Genomic DNA, 19,523 nt, shown 5'->3' with positions numbered 1-19,523 from the left:
TTTAACTTAAAAGCTGCGTCATATGCTTTTCTTCAAGTGTTTTCCATGTTGATGAGGATGAGTACAAATGACTGATTTACAGTAATTTAATTGTGAAAGTGCACTTGATTTATCGTACAATTTCATTGGACCTCTGTGAACTACTCATCAATTTTATTGGTCTACTGTTACAAGGCAAAATGTTTTTGGCGGCATGAAAAAAAAAACATGCATTTGCCGCACCGTAGTATAGGCCGCAGTGTTGCCGCAGTGTTCAAAGCGTGGGAAACAAGTAGCGGCTTATAGTCCGGAATTTACGGTAATTGCAAGCTCCTGCACAATCCTGTAACTGCCTGCCAGCAGTCAACGCTCATAGACAATAGACAATAGGTGCAGAAGTAGACCATTCGGCCCCTCGAGTCTGCACCGCCATTCTGAGATCATGGCTGATCATTCACTATCAATACCCAGTCCCTGCCTTGTCCCCATATCCCTTCATTCCCCTATCCATCAGATATCTATCTAGCTCCTTCTTGAAAGCATCCAGAGAATTGGCCTCCACCGTCTTCCGAGGCAGTGCATTCCACACCTCCACAACTCTCTGGGAGAAGAAGCTCTTCCTCAACTCTGTTTTAAATAACTGACCTCTTATTCTCAATCCATGCCCTCTGGTACTGGACTCTCCCAACATCTGGAACATATTTCCTGCCTCAATCCTATCAAATCCTTTAATTATCTTAAAAGTTTCAATCAGATCCCCTCTCAATCTCCTCAATTCCAGCGTGTACAAGCCCAATCTCTCCAATCTCTCTGCGTAAAACAGCCCTGCCATCCCAGGAATCAACCTAGTGAATCTACGCTGCACTTCCTCAATTGCCAGAATGTCCTTCCTTAAACCTGGAGACCAAAACTGTACACAATATTCCAGGTGTGGTCTCACCAGTGCCCTGTACAAATGCAAAAGGACATCCTTGCTCTTGTATTCAATTCCCCTTGTAACAAAGGTCAACATTCCATTTGCCCTCTTCACTGCCTGTTGCACTTGCTCATTCACCTTCATTGACTGGTGAACTAGGACTCCTAGGTCTCTTTGCATTTCTCCCTTACCTAACTCTACACCGTTCAGACAATACTCTGCCCTCTTGTTCCTGCTTCCAAAGTGGATAACTTCACATTTATTCACATTGAATGACATCTGCCAAGTATCTGCCCACTCACTCAGCCTATCCAAGTCTCCCTGTATTCTCCGAACGTCCTCTTCGCATGTCACACTGCCACCCAGTTTAGTATCGTCAGCAAACTTGCTGATATAGTTTTCAATGCCCTCATCTAAATCATTGACATAAATCGTAAAGAGCTGTGGTCCCAATACAGAGCCCTGTGGTACCCCACTAGTCACCTCCAGCCAGTCTGAGAAACACCCATTCACTGCTACCCTTTGCTTTCTATCTGCCAACCAGTTTTCTATCCATGTTGAAACCCTGCCCCCAATGCCATGAGCTCTGATTTTACTCACTAATCTCCTATGTGGCACCTTATGGAATGCCTTCTGAAAATCTAGGTATAGATTTGGTATAATTAGGTATATTAGGTATAAAATTTAGGTATAGTCATCTGAAGTTCATCATTCCCCTTCGCTAGATATAGTTCTATTCTCAGACTTAGTTAATTGTTTTTTTGCACTTTGCACTGCTATAGTCTTAGGACATCAATCAGTTTCCAAGCTATGTGTCTACACCCATGATCATTGGTGTGCCTTGTCATGATTGTTTAAGGTATCTCTGCACGTGGTATTTTTCCACTTTCTACTGTTCACTTACCTTCATTAACATCAATCTAGGCAGCTGCCTATGATATGTAAGAAATCTGTCTGGATTGTTTTCTCTAAAAAAATGTTTCTTTTCCCTCTTAATCTATTTGATCAAGAATTCAAAAGTAACTTATTTTTCTTTTAAGCTATACAGTGTAATTCATGTTTCTTTCCTTAGCTACCTTAATTTCAGTCTTAAATGTTTACCCTCTTTTCATATTGCTAGACATGGACAACATTTGGTGTTATTACTTGCTGGTAAAAGAAAAGCATGGAAGGTAAGCAATTACATTAAAAGAATACAATAATGATTTTGACCATTCAAAGTAGATTTTAGCAAAATGAATCACAAATCTAATTAATTTTACTCCGTAATGCTTCTGGTGTCCCAAATTTTCAATGTGATCTTGGTAAGTTTTCTGTGGAGCATTCAAAGGTAAAGTAATTGACACACCATCTGACTTAACACTCTGGTTCCAATTCCTAGGCCAACGAAGTTGAAACTGTCCCTAACAGCTCTAGTAAAACTGCTTGTGAGGGCGTTGGTCCCTCTCAAGTTCAGGTTTAACCCATCTCTTTTGTACAGGCCATGCCTTCCCCAGAAGAGATGTAAAATCCTGAAATAAAAATATAATATTTTGTGGCGAAAGTAATGGAATTAATGTTTAAGTTTGATGACCGTTTCCAAATTCTTATCATGCTACCTTCCAATTTTTTTGTCTTAAACTGAGGATTCCCTTGGCTTATATTTAACAGGCATTTCGACTATGTCCATTCAGTATCCTGTATTTTTGCTCTTCCTAGTTTCATTTCCTTTGCAGTTGGGCAGTAGAAATGCTCTACCAGTGTCCATATTCACTGGTCTGTTTTTGTCATTTCTGACACCTGCAATAATATCCTACCATCTAACACAGCTTTGCTATCCCTATCTACCATCCAAAGTGACAGGTTTCTTTGTGACCATATCTCTGTCACAGACACCACTACACCTTCCCATACCATCACAGGAAATGTAGCACAAGCCCTTCACTGGTTTTCTTCTTATAGCCCGTGGTCCCAAATTCTGCTTCCTTAAAAAGCAATGAATAACATGTACATATTTCTATTCAGTATAACGTAGTCATTGCTCAAATGGGATCTCTGCAATTGGGATTCAAATTGTAAATTAGGTGAGCACTTTATAGATCACATCTGTTCTGTGCAGAAGTCTGTTCCAAGTTTGTAGTGGCCAGCTGTTTTAATTTACTGCCTGACTTCCACTATGGGTTGTCTTCCAAAGTTTTCACCCTGTTTCAATGTTCAATGAGGAAATGAGAAATAGAACCCCGTCCTTCAGTTATGGAACTAGCTGTAGAGTACAATACTGAATTCAACAGTTTCATGATTCTTCTGTTTCTCACCTTCTCTAGTTCCATCTTTACTTTTCCTATAATTGTCTCATTTTGTCTCATACCATTCCTCTTCCCATATATTCATTACTTCTGTCGTTTATGTTCATTAATTTTGTCATTTACTTAGACCTTTTTACTTTACATAGACCTTTTTTTTCCTTTTTCTCTATGCCTATATTGTAAAAATAACACTTGCTTCTAATATTTTACTAAACAATATTAATGTGAAACTTTTGCTTTTAAAAGACACATTGCTAGAAATTCACATGTTCTTTGTACTAGAATAACTAAAATAGTTCTGCACCTAATTGTCAATAGCATCACATAAAAGTGAGGCTTTGAACATCTTTTTTTAGTGGAAATTCAGATAAACTTATTTGAAATGAATGCATTTTCTTATGTAATATCCTATTCACAACTGTTGGTCCTTCATGTCAGGTCAAGTTTATTGTCATTTAACCAGTTTGAATAACATCTACAAATGAATTACAGTTAAATAAACAAAGTAAAGTGCATAGATTAAATATTGTTGACTGGTTGACTGTTGACATAACGAATGCTATGCAGCAGGGTGTTCAGAAGCCCAATGGCCTTAGGGAAGAAACAGTTTTCCATCCTGACCACTCTTGTCTTAATGCATCGGGGCCTCCTGCCTGATGGTAGCAAGTCAGAAAGGATGCTGGATAGATGGGTGGGATCTTCGATAATACCAAGGCCCCTGTGTACACGGGACGCTGATAAACGTCCCCAATGGATCGTAGGGAGACTCCTAGATCCTCTCAGCCATTCTCACAGTGCTTTGTAGGGACTTCCAGTCTGAGGCTCTGCTTCTACCATGCCAGGTGAAGATGCAGCTTGTCAGGACGCTGTCAATGGTGCTCCTGTGAAATAGTCGGGGGGGGGGGGGAGGGGGCGGGCCTCACTTGCCTCAATCTCCTTAGGAAGTGAAGGTGCTGCCTCTTTATTCAGGGAGGTTACATTGAGGGACCAGTTGAGGTAATCTGTGATGCGAACTCCCAGGAACTTGGTGCTTTTACAGTAACTCTCTCTGCAGAGGAGCCATGTATGTACAGAGGGGGATAGTTCATGCAATGGTTTTCTTGGTCTTCCCCACATTTAGACTTGGGTTGTTGTTCTCACACCAGTCCACTGGCCACTCCACTTCCTCTCTGTACTCTGATGCAACATCGTAGTCGTCATGTCATCCACAAACTTAATGACACAGCTTCAGCTGAATCCTGCAACACAGTCATGAGTTAGCAGTGTGAACAGCAGTGGACTGAGCACACAGCCCGTGGTAGTGCCAGTGTTCAGCATAATATGACTGGAGACGTTGCTGCCCACACGGAATGATTGTTGCTTTTCCATTAAGAAGTCCAGGATCCAGTTACAGAGGGTGGTGTTGGGACCCAGCTAGGAGGGTTTCCCCACCAATTTCGGGCATGATGGTGCTAAACGCCAAAGTGAAGTCTATACACAGCAGCCTAGCATTTGAGACCCTGTTTTCCAGGTGGGACAGGACAGAGTGGAGGGCAGAGGCTATAGCTTTGTCAGCAGATTGATTTGAGCGATAAGTGAACTAGAAAGGTCCAGTGCAGCTGCGGGAAAGACTTTAATGGGCTCCATGACCAGCCGCTCAAATCATTTCATATTGGTTGATGTTAATGCCACAGGACAATAGTCATTTTGACAGGTTAGCTGACAAATGACATAGCTAAGGGCTCGCTGTGAGTTCTGCAAGACAAATTTAAGAAGTTAGGTGGGAAGCTGAGAGACAGAATTGTCAAGGTGGCCTTCTTGGATGTTCTGCCTGTGTTATACGCCAGTCCAGGTAAGATGGAGGAGACAGAAGATATAATGCATGTCTCAGATCATGGTATAGATTAAAGCGGTATAGGTTTATGGGACATTGGGGCACCTTTTGGGGCAGATGGAAGCTGTACCGCCAGGATGGGTTGCATTTGAACTGGAGGATGACTCTTGTACTGAAAAGGTGTATGCTTCAGTTAGCTGTGGACTGTTTAAATTAGGGAATGGGAGGGGGGACGAGGTAGGGAACTTCAAACAGGCCAAGCTCAACAACTGTTTAAACACCTTAGCGGAGAATAATATATTAGGACATAAACCGATTATAGGCTTCAAAAATATAAAAATGGGTCAGAGTAGAATGCAGACATCCCACCTCACCCGGAAGTTCTGGGAGTCTCCACATATTGATAGCGGCTCCCTGACGCCCGCAAATTATATACAATGTCCTGGAAATCGATTTTTTTTTAGAGCGAGAGAGAGAGAGAGTGAGAGACAAAGAATGCACCATGGCTGAGTGTTCCAAAAATAAGAAAATATAAAACGTACTTCACCCCAGACTACACTAAAGTGGACCCCTGCCTAATAGAGGTCAAAAATAATGACAGTGTTGCTCACTGCACTGTTTGCAACAGTGACTTTTCTATTGCCCATTGTAGGTTAAATGACTGTTGAGGTGAGTTTAACAGGTGTCATTCGTTCATCAGCATAGCTAACATTATTTAAACTAGCTGGCTAGCTGCTCAGGAGCTACTCTATTGCAGACATTCCACCTATCCCGGAAGTTCCAGGAATCTCCCGCAAATTGATGGTGCTACCTCCCTGAAATGAATTTTTGCAGGGTGGGATGTCTGAGAATGGAAACATCAGTAATCCACTAAGGATGGCCTGTATAACTCCAAGAAGTATTAAGAATAAAATAAACGAGCTGGAATTATATACATGCATGTAAGTATGATCTGATAGCAATAGCTGAAACCTGGCTGACCTCAAACGATGGTGATGAATATGGTATTCAACGAACACACACAGAATGCTGGAGGAACTCAGCAGGCAACAGTTGACGTTTCAGGCCGAGACCTTTTGGCAGTATTAAAGGATATACTTTACTTAAGAAAGATAGGCAAGATTGTAAAGGTGGAGGAGTAGCCTTACACATAACTTAAACATGAGGCTGCTTATGATAAGAAATGAATTGAGTCTTAGTGAAGATGTCTGGGTGAGAATGGAGAGCCATAAAAATAAATGAATAACATTGGGTGTAATGCTGATAGTGATTTAAATGGACAACTCTATCAGGATATTAAAAAAGCAAGTTCTAAGGGTGATGTTATAGTTAGGGGTGACTTTAATTTCTCAAATTTCGAGTGGGAGAACCCAGTGATTAATTGATTACAGGAATGTAAGTTCATTGAGTTATTGAATGATTGCTTTTTGACCCCGTTAATGCACCAACAAAAAGGGAGGCCTGTCGTGATTTGATAGTCTGTAACAGGGTAGAACTACATGTACAGAAGTTGTGAAGCATTTAAGGACAAGAGATTGTAACATTGTTAGTCTCAAAGTTTTTTTGAACAAGTATTTCAGTAAAAATCAAAGCCATTAAGTTGAATTCTGAAAGGCAAAGTTTGTGCAGGTGAGGCAAAGACTTCATTCAGAAGGTAGGCTGGAAGGAAGTACTTGATGTTGAGTCAGTTGAGGATTTAAAGAGGTAATACAGGAGTGCAGGAAATGTTCATACCCAATGTTGGGGAATGCAGTAGAAAAAAATAGATCAACTATATGGACAATAAAAAAAAAATTCTTAAATATACATATACATAAAAATACTTTAAAATTATTGGGGACAAGACAGCTATATAAGGAATATAGAAAAGATTATAATGATGTTAACCTTGGACCATAAGACCAGAAGATATAGGAGCAGAATTGGGCCATTTGATCCATCGAATCTGCTCCGCCATTCAATCATAACTGATCCTTTTTTTTCCCTCCTTAGGGTTTATGAAAATATGACAGCTAGAGTCAAGAGGGAAATTCAGATTGCAAAAAGGCAGGTTGAGAAGGATATTGCTGATAATGCTAAAATTGACCCTAAGAGATTTTTTGAATACTTTAGTAGTAAAAGAAAAGTCAAGGAGGAAGTTAAATGCATTAGAAATAATAGTGGAGTGCTAAATTTTGCAGGAATAGACATAGTGGATACTCTTAACTCCTATTTTGCTGTTCATCTGCGAAGGTATAGAGAAAGTTAAGGTTTTTTTTAAGTGACTTAGAGATCTAAGAACAGACACAAAATGCTAGTAGAACACAGCAGGCCAGGCAGCATCTAAGGAGAAGCACTGTTGACGTTTCGGGCCGAGACTCTTCATCAGGACTAACTGAAGAGAAAGATACTAAGAGATTTGAAAGTAGTGGGGGGAGGGGGAAATGCTAAATGATAGGGGAAGACCAGAGGGGGTGGGATGAAGCTAAGAGCTGGAAAGGTGATTGGCGAAAGTGATACAGAGCTGGAGAAGGGAAAGGATCATGGGACGGGAGGCCTCGGGAGAAAGAAAGGGGGAGGGGGGAGCACCAGAGGGACATGGAGAACAGGCAGAGTGATGGGCAGAGAGAGAGAGAAAAAAAAACAACTAAATATGTCAGGGATGGGGTAAGAAGGGGAGACCCAACACAGACTGGGAGACCGTTCCACTGAACACCTACACTCAGTCCGCCAGAGAAAGCAGGATCTCCCAGTGGCCACACATTTTAATTCCGTGTCGCATTCCCATTCTGATATGTCTATCCATGGCCTTCTCTACCGTCAAGATGAAGCCACACTCAGGTTGGAGGAACAACACCTTATATACCGGCTAGGTAGCCTCCAACCTGATGGCATGAACATTGACTTCTCTAACTTCCGTTAATGCCCCTCCTCCCCTTCTTACCCCATCCCTGACATATTTAGTTGTTTTTTTTCTCTCTCTCTCTGCCCATCACTCTGCTTGTTCTCCATCTCCCTCTGGTGCTCCCCTTCCCCCTTTCTTTCTCCCGAGGCCTCCCGTCCCATGATCCTTTCCCTTCTCCAGCTCTGTATCATTTTCGCCAATCACCTTTCCAGCTCAGCTTTATCCCATCCCCTCTGGTCTTCTCCTATCATTATGCATTTCCCCCTCCCCCCCCACTACTTTCAAATCTCTTACTATCTTTCCTTTCGGTTAGTCCTGACGAAGGGTCTCGGCCCGAAACGTCGACAGTGCTTCTCCTTATAGATGCTGCTTGGCTTGCTGTGTCCCACCAGCATTTTGTGTGTGTTGTTTGAATTTCCAGCATCTGCAGATTTCCTCGTAGAGATTTAAGAAAATATTTTGGTCCTGCTTTAGCTGAAAAGGCTGAATGTTAATAAATTTCCAGAGAGCAGCCAACATATATCCAAGGGTAGAGAGAGAACTGTGATTATATATGCAAACCTCTAACATGTATTTTTCAAAAGTAGTTGAAGATGGTGAAATCAATAAGGACTGCAAATGAGCTAATGTTTCCCAGTATATAAGAATGGTGACTGCAGTGACCCTGGTAACTATAGACCTGTAAGCTTAAAGTGTATCGCAGGCAAGATAATGGAAATAATCATAAAGAATTAGATGGAAAAGCAACTGTTAAGAGCAAGCATGTTAGTAGAAAGCCAGCATGGCTTTAGAAAGGGGAAATCATGTTTACAAATATGTTGGAGTTCTATGAAGAGGCAACTAAAATTTATGATAACTACAGAGCAGTTGATACCTTTTACTTGGACTTTCAGAAGGCTTTTCACAAGGAACCCCATGAGTGACTAATAATCAAGCCACAGGAGGTAGGGATTCAGGATAAGGTGTGTGAATGGGTGCAGAATTGGCTCAAAAACAGAAAACAATGAGTGATGGTGAGAGGATCATTTTCACACCAAGAAGATATAAAAGGATTCCACAGGGATCAGTTTTGGGGCAGCTGCTGTTTTTAATTTACATTAATGATTTGGATAACCACATAACAAATAAATGAGTAAAGTTTTGCTAATGACACAAAGTTAGGGGGCTGGGCTGGTAGCATTCAGGCAGCAAGATCAACACAGTTAGATTTAAACAGAATCCAGATGTGGGCAGATAAATGGCAAATGAAATTTAATGTAAATAAATGTTAAGTATTACATATGGGAAATAGAAATATTAGATATAAATATGCATTAGGGGGTGGGGCTTGAGTCAGAAGGTGCACTGTAGAGAAGGATTTGAGTGCCCTGGTAGATTCATCACTATTATCATCTAGAGAATGAAACAGAAGTGATTAGGAAGGCTAATAGACTGTTGGGCTATACAACGTGCTCAGTAGAGTCCAAGAGATGTTCTCCTTAAGCTGTGTAATGTGCTTCTGAGGCCACACCTAGGAAATTGCGTACAATTTTTGGTCTCCATATAATGTGAGGGATGTGAAAGCACTGGAGAGAATCGAGAGAAGGGTGACTAGACTCATTCCAGGTCTGCAGGGTGTGAGGTATGAAGAAAGCCTGAAAGAATTAAATCATTTTAGCTTATGTTGACCTAGAATGAGAAGAGACATTGTGTGTGTGTGTGTGTGTGTGTGTGTGTGTGTGTTTGTGTGAGTGAGAGAGAGAGAGAGAGAGAGAAACATGGTAGAAGTACCCAAGATCATTAAGGGTACAGGTATAGTAAGGTGGATACCAGCTGCTACTTCAAAATTAATCCATCATTGAGGACACAGGGCCATAGATGGAGACTGGTTCAAGGGGGATTTCAGACTCACATCAGGAAGCTTTTCTTTACACAGCGAATTGTGGAACTACCTAGTTATGTAGTTGAGAGTAGTACCTTAGAGACTTCCAAATCTAAATTTGATAGTTATTTTAGCACTGCTCATAGAATCCACATCTTCGTGGATGTTAACGTGGTTGCCATAGGTAGTAGCCTCCCTGAACATTCTCCACTTTCAAAGCAGTCCTGCAATGCTGAAATTACCCCTTCAGGCCAGGTTCTCACCAGCTTTAGAACTGGTTTGACCCATTTGTTTAGTGGTTTGTTTGCTGGAATTAGCACAACGGAGAAGTGTTCTGAGAGCCCAATGTAGCAATTATTATTTATCTAGACTTTATATTTTCTTGTTCACATGATTGGGTTTTGAAGATTCAATTGTTCAAAATACAGTTGTGTCAACTTTCAAAAATTAGGCTGAAATTCAAAGGTATGAAGTTATTAACTGTTTTCTCTTCACATTAGAAAGAACTGGATTTAAAATACGATTCTACAATTCATGATCAAAATTGGGAAGGCAAAGCACTTATTCCTTGGAGTTATTTTCCTGATGGAGTTAACAAGTTTAATGCCTATGCGATTCATGGCTCTGGTGATAAAAGAGTTTATGAGGCTCTGTATCCCATACCTAAGGAGCAGGTAAACGAGGGCCAACAGCCTAACTTGTGAGTATAAGTGTTTGCTGTTTATTGTTTTCCATCCTTACTATCTAAATACATAATAAAATTACAGATCTAATACTGAGAATGCACAAATAGCCATGGAACACACATTTGACCTTTACAATGATCAAATGTATCATAAGCCATTTTAGTGCAGCTTTTCCCTCCAATATGTTGAGATGTGATCCTGTTATTTAATAAATTATGTACAACCCAAGCTAGTGGATAATTGGCCCTACTATGTACTGTAATAGTGTTTTTAAGCACACTTCATTAGCTTCACACAAAATGTCATGTTTTCATCCTTCTCAATTAATTGTACTTTTCATTTACATTTCCTCAGGCAAAATAATTTCCATATCACATAGAAACTATGCTTTGCCTTTTACATTTGTATCTTTCTATATGTATTACAGCTTTTATCTGTGATCTCTTTAAAGCAAAGAATTTCTGTGCAAGGTTGTGTAAACCCTGTCTCTGAAGTCCATGCAAGTAAATGTGGATGGTGCTGATCCTCAAACAGATGGGATGCTGTGGAGAACTATGTGATTATTTTCCACTCCTCCCTGATATTTTGTGAGTCTGTACCTTTGGTGCTAACTGCTTGGGGCAGGATTAAAGGTGACTTTGAGAAAGACTTCTTTTGCTTTCAAATCCTTGTTAACAGCTTGTTATATAGTAATAGTTGAAGTAGTTGCACTTGTCAGCCAAATTGGGAAGAATGAATGGTATAGGGATATCTTCAGAGGTTTCTGAAAATATTTTAAACTTAGATTAATAGGGAAAGACAATTGAATAAAAGCCTGGTTAGAAAAAATAAATATCACAGTAAAATAGTTATAGTCAACATTTAACAAGAACTTTTAACAAAAGGACCAAATAATCTACATCACCTGTAAAGAGATACTTGAAGTTGAAGGTGATACTTGATAAAATATCTTAGTAAGTTCCAGATCTATCTTCTGCATTTAGTTGCATAGCAGAATGGTGCACACTTATATATATATATTTTAAAATTTTATTTACTACTATACTACAAATATAATAAAGCCTTGAAATAACTTAAAATGTTTGTAGTTTTGAATAGATTGAAACCGATTGTAGAGTTAGTTTTAGAATTTGCTAATTTGAATTGCATTCACAAAAAAAAAACAAGTTTAGGGTTAAAGTATTAAATTATTTACTGGGTTTATACATTGCCTTTTGACTTGGGAATGGTAATTTAGAAAGTAATATTAATGAAATAAATTTGCCTGCAATTCCTGAAATAAACAAACCTTTAAGCCACCAATACATTATAAAATTATCTTACTAGTTGGGAAGCTAAACCCGTTTCTCATTTTGTTAATTTCATTTTTGTAATAAAAAAAACTCTATGAGCCTAACTTGCTACTGAAGTGTTAAATTCTGAGGATATGGTGATAACACAAAGTGGTGGTATTTACTGGGCGATCATTTTTCATTACAAAGACAGTATTGCGAGCTCTTCTTCTGAATTGTTGTGCACTGACGTGTTAAGCAGGAATATTTCTATGGAGTATAATGATGGGCAGAGAAGAACAGGTAGTGTTTATGGCTATGCAGCCACACATGTCTCTTTTATTTGTATCATTTCATGTAAGGCTAAATGCAGAAGTCCCATCCTTATCTTTAGTGAAAGTTTTCAATGGCTGGCAGGAAGCCCAAATGCCAAATGGAACCAAAGCTATCTCCACAGTTCTTTCTGTTCCATTTAATTTACAACTAGGAATTGTACTCTTAAATTGAGATGCTTAAAACCCTTTAATTATTTTCATTTAATAAACACTTTTACTTGTAAATATGGTGAGATCTTGTCAAAAAGTCTGGAAAATTGTTGTAACTTTGAGAGATGCAATGGACCACTCCCATGCTTTCTTTCCTTACAAGACTTCGTAATTTCAGCCCCCTCCCATGTGTTTAATTGCATTTTTAACCATGTTAAGTTAATTGTCATTTTTATGTACTATGTCTTTAATATTGATGTGGTTTTCTGTTTCAGTCATCGCTTGGAATACTTTGAGGATTTCAGCTTGAGCTCAGTTATGGGAGACGAATGGAAGCAGCCTAGGTCTGATCTATGGAAGCATGCCGATGGGTCTTCATGGTTAGCTTGTTTCAATCGTTGTTATTGTCTTATGGTATACTGTACCTGTCTGACACTCATTTATTTCTTCAGCTGAGCATTTCTTCATTGAGATTTCAAGTGTGCTATTTAAAAATTGACAATATATTTGGTCTAGGATTGTATTACAACTTATCTGAACATACAAACTTCTTGAACTTAAGTTTTACGGTTAGAAACTTTATAAAGTTAGTTTATATTGATCTTGTAAAATATCCCAAATCTGAGAGGGAAGTAGGTTAATATCCTGTTTTTGACTGGATATTTTTACAGCACAATTTTTACAGCACATTTTAAACATTTTTAGATTCCACATCTAAGCACAAGAATGAAAAGCACATCAGCATGTGAAATGAATGAATTATCTTCAGGGAAACATGTCTGTTTCATAACTTAGTGCTGACAGTTAACTCAAAGCATAGAAGTGTATTGCAGGATCGTTTCGTATTCTCAAGTTCAAAGCTGCCATTCAACTGTACATCAAAACCCGTGAATACAACCAAATGAACAGATTTGCTCCTTGGCCCTGCCAAGATGCAAAGCATAGTACCAACACAGCATGGGGCATATATAACACATATAATTACGATAGCAGTGAACATACAGTCACAGAAAATAACAATATAGCCCAAGTACCTGCGTGTCATGTCCTGTAAATTAATAGTTCGTGAGATGTTGTTAGCAAGAGCAAGCCCGCAGCAGTCTGATCAATATGTGTTAGTGCAGCCACAGATGAGCGTTATCCTGTTTGTCTTCCACTGAGCAAATACTGGAGTGCAGCTCTGGTGGAAGGGGTCATACCTTAACTCACACCGCCCCCAGTGTCTCTTCCCCTTGGCCTTTGCAACAGGAGTATGAGGATCTGGTCTGCACAACAACCAGCTGAGCCGCATTCGGTCTCACTAATGCACCAGTGAACTGGGCTTACTGTATTCTGCATGACCAGTATCCAAAAGAGTCTTGCAATCACCAGAAAAAATGTTCAGGATAATCATTTGAACCATTTGTTAGACTGTGCACTGCCTCCAATGCCTTCCCGCTCCAGGTGCAACATAGCCAGCAAAAGATCCAGCTTCTCTGCTCACAAGAAACACCCTGGTGGGGTAGACCTGCAGTACCTCATGTTCTTAATATACAGCAATGTCTTGCAATTGTAAAAAAGACATAAAGGACAAACAATTACAGCTTTGTCTGGATTGAAAGAGGCCACTGCAACTGAGCGTGCTGCCATCTTACGGGAAGTACTGGTAGAGGATTTACAAAGCAGTTACTCCACATGGTTCCATACTACCAAAGAGAATTATTGTTTCTGATATCTTCAAGAAATTAGCTTTATTCGTGGTTGATAGTTTTGAACAGCTATATTAAAGTGAATGTACATTATATTCTGCTTCCAAGCATAACTTTGAAAACCTAACAGAATGGTAAATTGGTTTATGGTGTCATATGCACCGAGGATCAATGAAAGACCTGTCTTTCATACTGTCCATACAGATCAATTCATTACAACTGCATTGAGATAGTTCAAGAGCTAGTCACGGAATCCAAAATAAAGTGTTGCAGTTGCAGAGAAAGTGCAGTACAGATAGACAATAATATTATAAGGAGGTAGACTGTGAAGTCAAGAGCCCATCTTTTTGACTAAGGAACCCTTATAATTGCGTTAGCAGCTGTCCTTCAGCCTGATTGTAAATGCTTTCAGGCTTCATATTTTCTCTAGAATGGAAGTGGGAGAAGAGAGAATATCTGAAGTGTGTGAGTTCTTTGATTATGCTGTCTGCTTTACTGAGGTAGAAATAAATGTAATCAGAGTCCATTCAGCCTAGGGGCCCACCTGGCTGTGGCATCAACGTGATTGAATGAAGACAGGATATTGGTGGTATTTAGTCCTTGGAACTTTTAAATCACAACCAAATGTACAGCCGCTAACACAAGCTGTCATAAACACCAGACTCCATCCAGTGAGCTGCCCTCTGTCTCACAGATCTTGTTGAGAAGTGTTAAGTTATCTACCACTGGAAGTGTCCTCAAAATGTTGCAAACAGCAAAATTTCCAGTAACTGGATAAATTCTGTGGGAGTCACCAACTACTGCAAACTATACGACAGGACTTTAATTAAATGATAAACAGCATATGGAAAAAAGTTGTAGTAGGGTGGCACCGTAGCATCGCTACACAGCAGCAGAGATCACTGATCAGGATTCAATTCCCACTGTTGTCTGTAAGGAGTTTGTACATTCTTCCTGTGACTGTGTGGGTTTCCTCTGAGTGCTCCAGTTTCCTCCCACATTCCAAAGATGTATATTTAGGGTTAGTTGGCGCTGGAAGTGTAGCAACACTTGCAAGCTACCAAACAGAATCCTTGCTAATTTGATTGATGCAAACAATGCAATTCACACAACACGCACAAAATGCTGGTGGAACACAGCAGGCCAGGCAGCATCTATAAGGAGAAGCACTGTCGATGTTTCAGGCCAAGACCCTTTGTCAGGACTAACTGAAAGGAGAGATACTAAGAGATTTGAAAGTAGTGGGGGGAGGGGGAAATGCAAAATGATAGAAGACCGGAGGGGGTGGGATGAAGCAAAGAGCTGGAAAGGTGATTGGCGAAAGTGATACAAAGCTGGAGAAGGGAAAGGATCATGGGACAGGAGGCCTCAGGAGAAAGAAATGTGGGGGGGAGCACCAGAGGGGGATGGAGAACAGGCAGAGTGATGGGCAGAAAGAGAAAAAAAAACAACTAAATATGTCAGGGATGGGGTAAGAAGGGGAGGAAGGGCATTAATGGAAATTAGAGGTCAATGTTTATGCCATCAGGTTGGAGGCTACCCAGCCGGTATATAAGGTGTTGTTCCTCCAACCTGAGTTTGGATTCATTTTGACAGTAGAGGAGGCTATGGATAGACATATCAGAATGGGAGGTGGAATTAAAATGTGTAGCCACTGGGAGATCCTGCTTTCTCTGGCAGACCGAGCGTAGGCGTTCAGCGAAACGGTCTCCCAGTCTGTGTCGGGTCTCATCAATATATAAAAGGCCACACTGGGAGCACCGGACGCAGTATACCACACCAGCCGACTCACAGGTGAAGTGTCGCCTCACCTGGAAGAACTGTCTGGGGCCCTGAATGGCAGTGAGGAAGTGTAAGGGCAGATGTAGCACTTGTTCCGTTTACATGGATAAATCCCAGGAGGGAGATCGGTGGGAAGGGATGGGGCGGATGTGGACAAGGGAGTCGCGTGGGGAGCAATCCCTGCGGAAAGCAGAAAGAGGGGAGAGTGAAAGATGTGCTGGGTAGTGGGATCCCGTTGGAGGTGGCGGAAGTTATGGAGAATTATACATTGGACCTGGAGGCTGGTAGGGTGGTAGGTGAAGACAAGGGGAACCCTATCCCGAGTGGGGTGGCAGGCGGATGGGGTGAGGGCAGATGTGCGGGAAATGGAAGAGATGCGTTTGAGAGCAGAGTTGATGGTGGAAGAAGGAAAGCCCCTTTGTTTAAAAAAGGAAGACATCTCCTTCGTCCTGGAATGAAAAGCCTCATCCTGAGAGCCGATGTGGCGGAGACGGAGGAATTGTGAGAAGGGGATAGCATTTTTGCAAGAGACAGGGTGGGAAGAGGAATAGTCCAGGTAGCTGTGAGAGTCTGTAGGCTTATAGTAAATATCAGTCGATAAGCCGTCTCCAGAGATGGAGACAGAAAGATCAAGAAAGGGGAGGGAGGTGACGGAAATGGACCAGGTAATTTTGAGGGCAGGGTGAAAGTTGGAGGCAAAGTCAATGAAGTCAACTAGCTCAGCATGCGTGCAGGAGGCAGCGCCAATGCAGTCATCGATGTAGCGAAGGAAAAGAAGGAGACGGATACCTGTATAGACTTGGAACATGGACTGTTCCACAAAGCCAACAAAAAGGCAGGCATAACTGGGGACCCATATGGGTGCCCATGGCTACACCCTTGGTTTGGAGGAAGTGGTAGGAGCCAAAGGAGAAATTATTGAGATTAAGAACTAATTCCGCTAGACGGAGGAGAGTGGTGGTAAAGGGGAATTGGTTAGGTCTGGAAATGCATTTCACTGTATGTTTTGAAGTACATGTGACAAATAAAGCTAATTTATCTCTCACACCACATTATAAGAACCTGAAAATTGATCAGTGTGGGAAATAGTTGTTGACTGAGGGCTTACAGGTATAGTTGTTTTTCCAAGTCATTTTAGCCACTTTCTGCACTCTTACGGTTCCCTGCACTTCTTATTTAATTGTGAATATTTAAAATTGTATGGCTGCAAGTCTTTTATAATAGGATTGTACTTATCAAGAATGTGCTATGAAGTGGAGGAAGAGAATAAATAACTGAAAAATTGACTCTACAGTTATGCATGAAGAAATTTTAACTCTGCAGTTTCCAACGGCAACTATCTGTGGAGTTCACAGTTGTCATGTCACTGTCCCACTAAACACAGGGAAATGATCCTGCTATTAAAGGACATGGCCAGTGCAAAAATACTTGCCATAAGTTTGTCAAAAATGAAGTGGGGTGAAAATAGTTAATAAAACATCTGCAAAAGGATCATTTTTTTTTTTGCAGAAGCACCTGGCACCCTGAAAACACAGGACACTACAGATGTTGCAATCTCGAGCAAAAGTCAAACAATCTGGAGGAATTCAATGAGTCAGACAGCATGTATGGAAGCAGGGGGATGGATGACGTTTCATTTCAAGACCTTGCATCAAGATTGTAGGGGTTTGACCTGAAGTCTCAACTATCCCTCTACCTCCACGGATGCTACCTGACCAACTGTGTTTCTCCAGCAGTTTGCTTTTTTAAAACTTATCATCATACTTCATACTTCCACTAGCCATGATTTCCTTTCGCTTGAGAAGTATGTGATTTATTGTAAGCAGCCGAAGTTCTCTCAAACTGGAATTTGAAAACTTCAGTCAAATCATGATGGAATTTTAACTCGATTTGTTATGGAAACGAAAGTTGGTAGTAATATATAACAATTGGCTGAATTTCAATTTCTCATTGATTGGGTACAGGTTTGGGAATTTTTTTCTTCCAACTCAGATTCTTTGATGTAAGAAAAATATCTATGTCATGGTTCCTTCCCAGATTCCAAAGGGATGTGCTTGCAAAATTGGCTTCTGTGAGCTACTATACAGTGGGGTGGCAAAAAGGATGAAAAAGACATGTTGCCAGGAAAAGTAAGTTGCACATTTATGGGGAAGTAAGGAGAGGGGAAATGAGACTAATGGAGATTACTGTACTGGGAGCCCACATGGATGCAGTGGGCTGAATGGCCTCCTCCTTTGCTCTAATAAGTAAATACTTCATTCCAACCCTAACCTGAACCTTCAATACTGTTCCAATGTGGGTCAATAAATGTTTGAATAATAGAACAGCAGATGCTGGAGGAACATAGCAAGCCAGGCAGCATCTATGGAGAGGAACAAACAGTCAATATTTCAGGCTGAGGCTCTTTGTCAGGACTCAAGATTTCCAAAATCTGTAGAATTTCTTGTGTTTGAACAATAGGACCTTTTTTATGAACCAGGTCTTAAAGAGTAAATCATATTCTTTAAATCATATCTTAAATTGTGCACTTATTTTCCTCTGTTTTGCCTTTTGCTTCCAAATTTGTTCTGATGTTGTTTCCATTGAATTTGCAATGTCTTCTTTTTAATCACTTGTGGCAACTTTTGTTGGCGACTGCACATTGAGTTGAGAAATTCAAGTTCCCAGGAGAGAACACCACCAGTAGCCTGGCTGGGTGATGCCATGGCCAAGAAAGCTCACCAGAGCCTCTACTTTCGCATGAGGCTGAAGAAATTTGGCGTCCCCCCCCCCCCCCCCGACCCTCACCAATTTCTATCACTTTCTCCTTTTGCTTATTCCCTGCCCTGCTTTTCCCTGGTCTGGTTTTGTACTCACGTAATGTCAGTGCGAAGATCTTCCTATTCATGTGAAAGAACATCCATGTAAAATGTTAATCTATTTTTCTCTCTCCTCAGATTTTGCCTGAACCGTTGGATGTTTCCAGAATTTTCTTGCCTTAATTCAAATGATCAGAAAGAGCATTATTTTGATATTGCAATATATCCACTAGCAGTTAAATGTAAAATTCTGAATATTAAGACACATTCACATTTGGAGTAATATTGTACAGAAAACTAATTGTTTCGGTTGACAAGTTTAATATAGCATTTAATAGAAATTGTTAATAAAGAACCACAGAACATGAATCACTTCAATGTCACCTTGCATTGTGATAAGACAGATGAATTGCTAACATGTTTACTGCAAATTGGCTTTGAATGTGAAAGAGATTATTGAAAATAAAATCCTTTAATAGCATAAAAGTGACATTTTTAACAGACCTGTGCAAAAAGTATACATTATTGTAGCAATTTCCCAGTATCACGGACTTAAATAAGAACGTATGTAACATGTGAAACCAATAAATAGTGTCATTTAAAGTTTGAAATTGAGATTGTTTATTTGAAAATGTTCAAACAAATCAAATAAACCAAAAATTACAACACAACATTTAATATTTAATAATGAACAGTACAAAATACAGCAAGTAAATAAATTAAAGGCTTTTACCAGTCTCCAACCCACTTTCCCAGTAGGTTCCACATGAAAAAAAAAGATTTTGCAAAATTACCCCTTTAATGCATTTTCAATATTGCACATTCAAGTTTAAGTACAGAGTGTTGGCAGGAGCTGATGATTAAAAGGAGCTCCTTCGGAATCGAGCTCCAGGTTTTGTCACATTGCAGAACCATAAGGAAGAGAATCACTTGTTTCTTACCACTGTGGTCACCAGATTAATTTGAGATTTTCTTTTCACGCTTTTATCCTCAGTTAAGAAGCATAAAATTGCAGACAGTGCTCAGGTTCCAACAAATGAGTGGAAAACAGAATGAATCAATGGCAAGTTAAAAA

At 40.2% G+C, this 19,523-nt stretch overlaps 1 protein-coding gene across 10 annotated transcripts in view; it reads left to right on the top strand.

Annotated features, from left to right (window-relative positions):
- The window catches only part of c3h4orf33 (chromosome 3 C4orf33 homolog), a 62,489-nt gene extending 43,443 nt beyond the window's left edge, over nt 1-19,046 (top strand). For 4 of the 10 annotated variants that reach the window (XM_059965238.1, XM_059965235.1, XM_059965239.1 and 1 more), the window contains exons 4-7: nt 2,016-2,067; nt 10,239-10,438; nt 12,456-12,560; nt 18,587-19,046. In XM_059965238.1, the coding sequence (XP_059821221.1) occupies nt 2,016-2,067; nt 10,239-10,438; nt 12,456-12,560; nt 18,587 (358 nt within the window). In that variant the 3' untranslated portion in view covers nt 18,588-19,046. Of the gene's footprint in view, nt 1-2,015; nt 2,068-10,238; nt 10,439-10,875; nt 11,057-12,455; nt 12,561-17,687 lie in introns of those variants that run through there. The other 6 variants (XR_009511322.1, XR_009511321.1, XR_009511324.1 and 3 more) reach the window with 6 other exon arrangements.
- The last annotated feature ends 477 nt before the right edge of the window (nt 19,047-19,523 follow it).

Source organism: Hypanus sabinus, chromosome 3, assembly GCF_030144855.1.
Source record: "Hypanus sabinus isolate sHypSab1 chromosome 3, sHypSab1.hap1, whole genome shotgun sequence".
NCBI lineage: Eukaryota > Metazoa > Chordata > Chondrichthyes > Myliobatiformes > Dasyatidae > Hypanus > Hypanus sabinus.
Note: the sequence above shows the minus strand (reverse complement) of the source record. Positions and strands in the feature narration are given on the sequence as shown.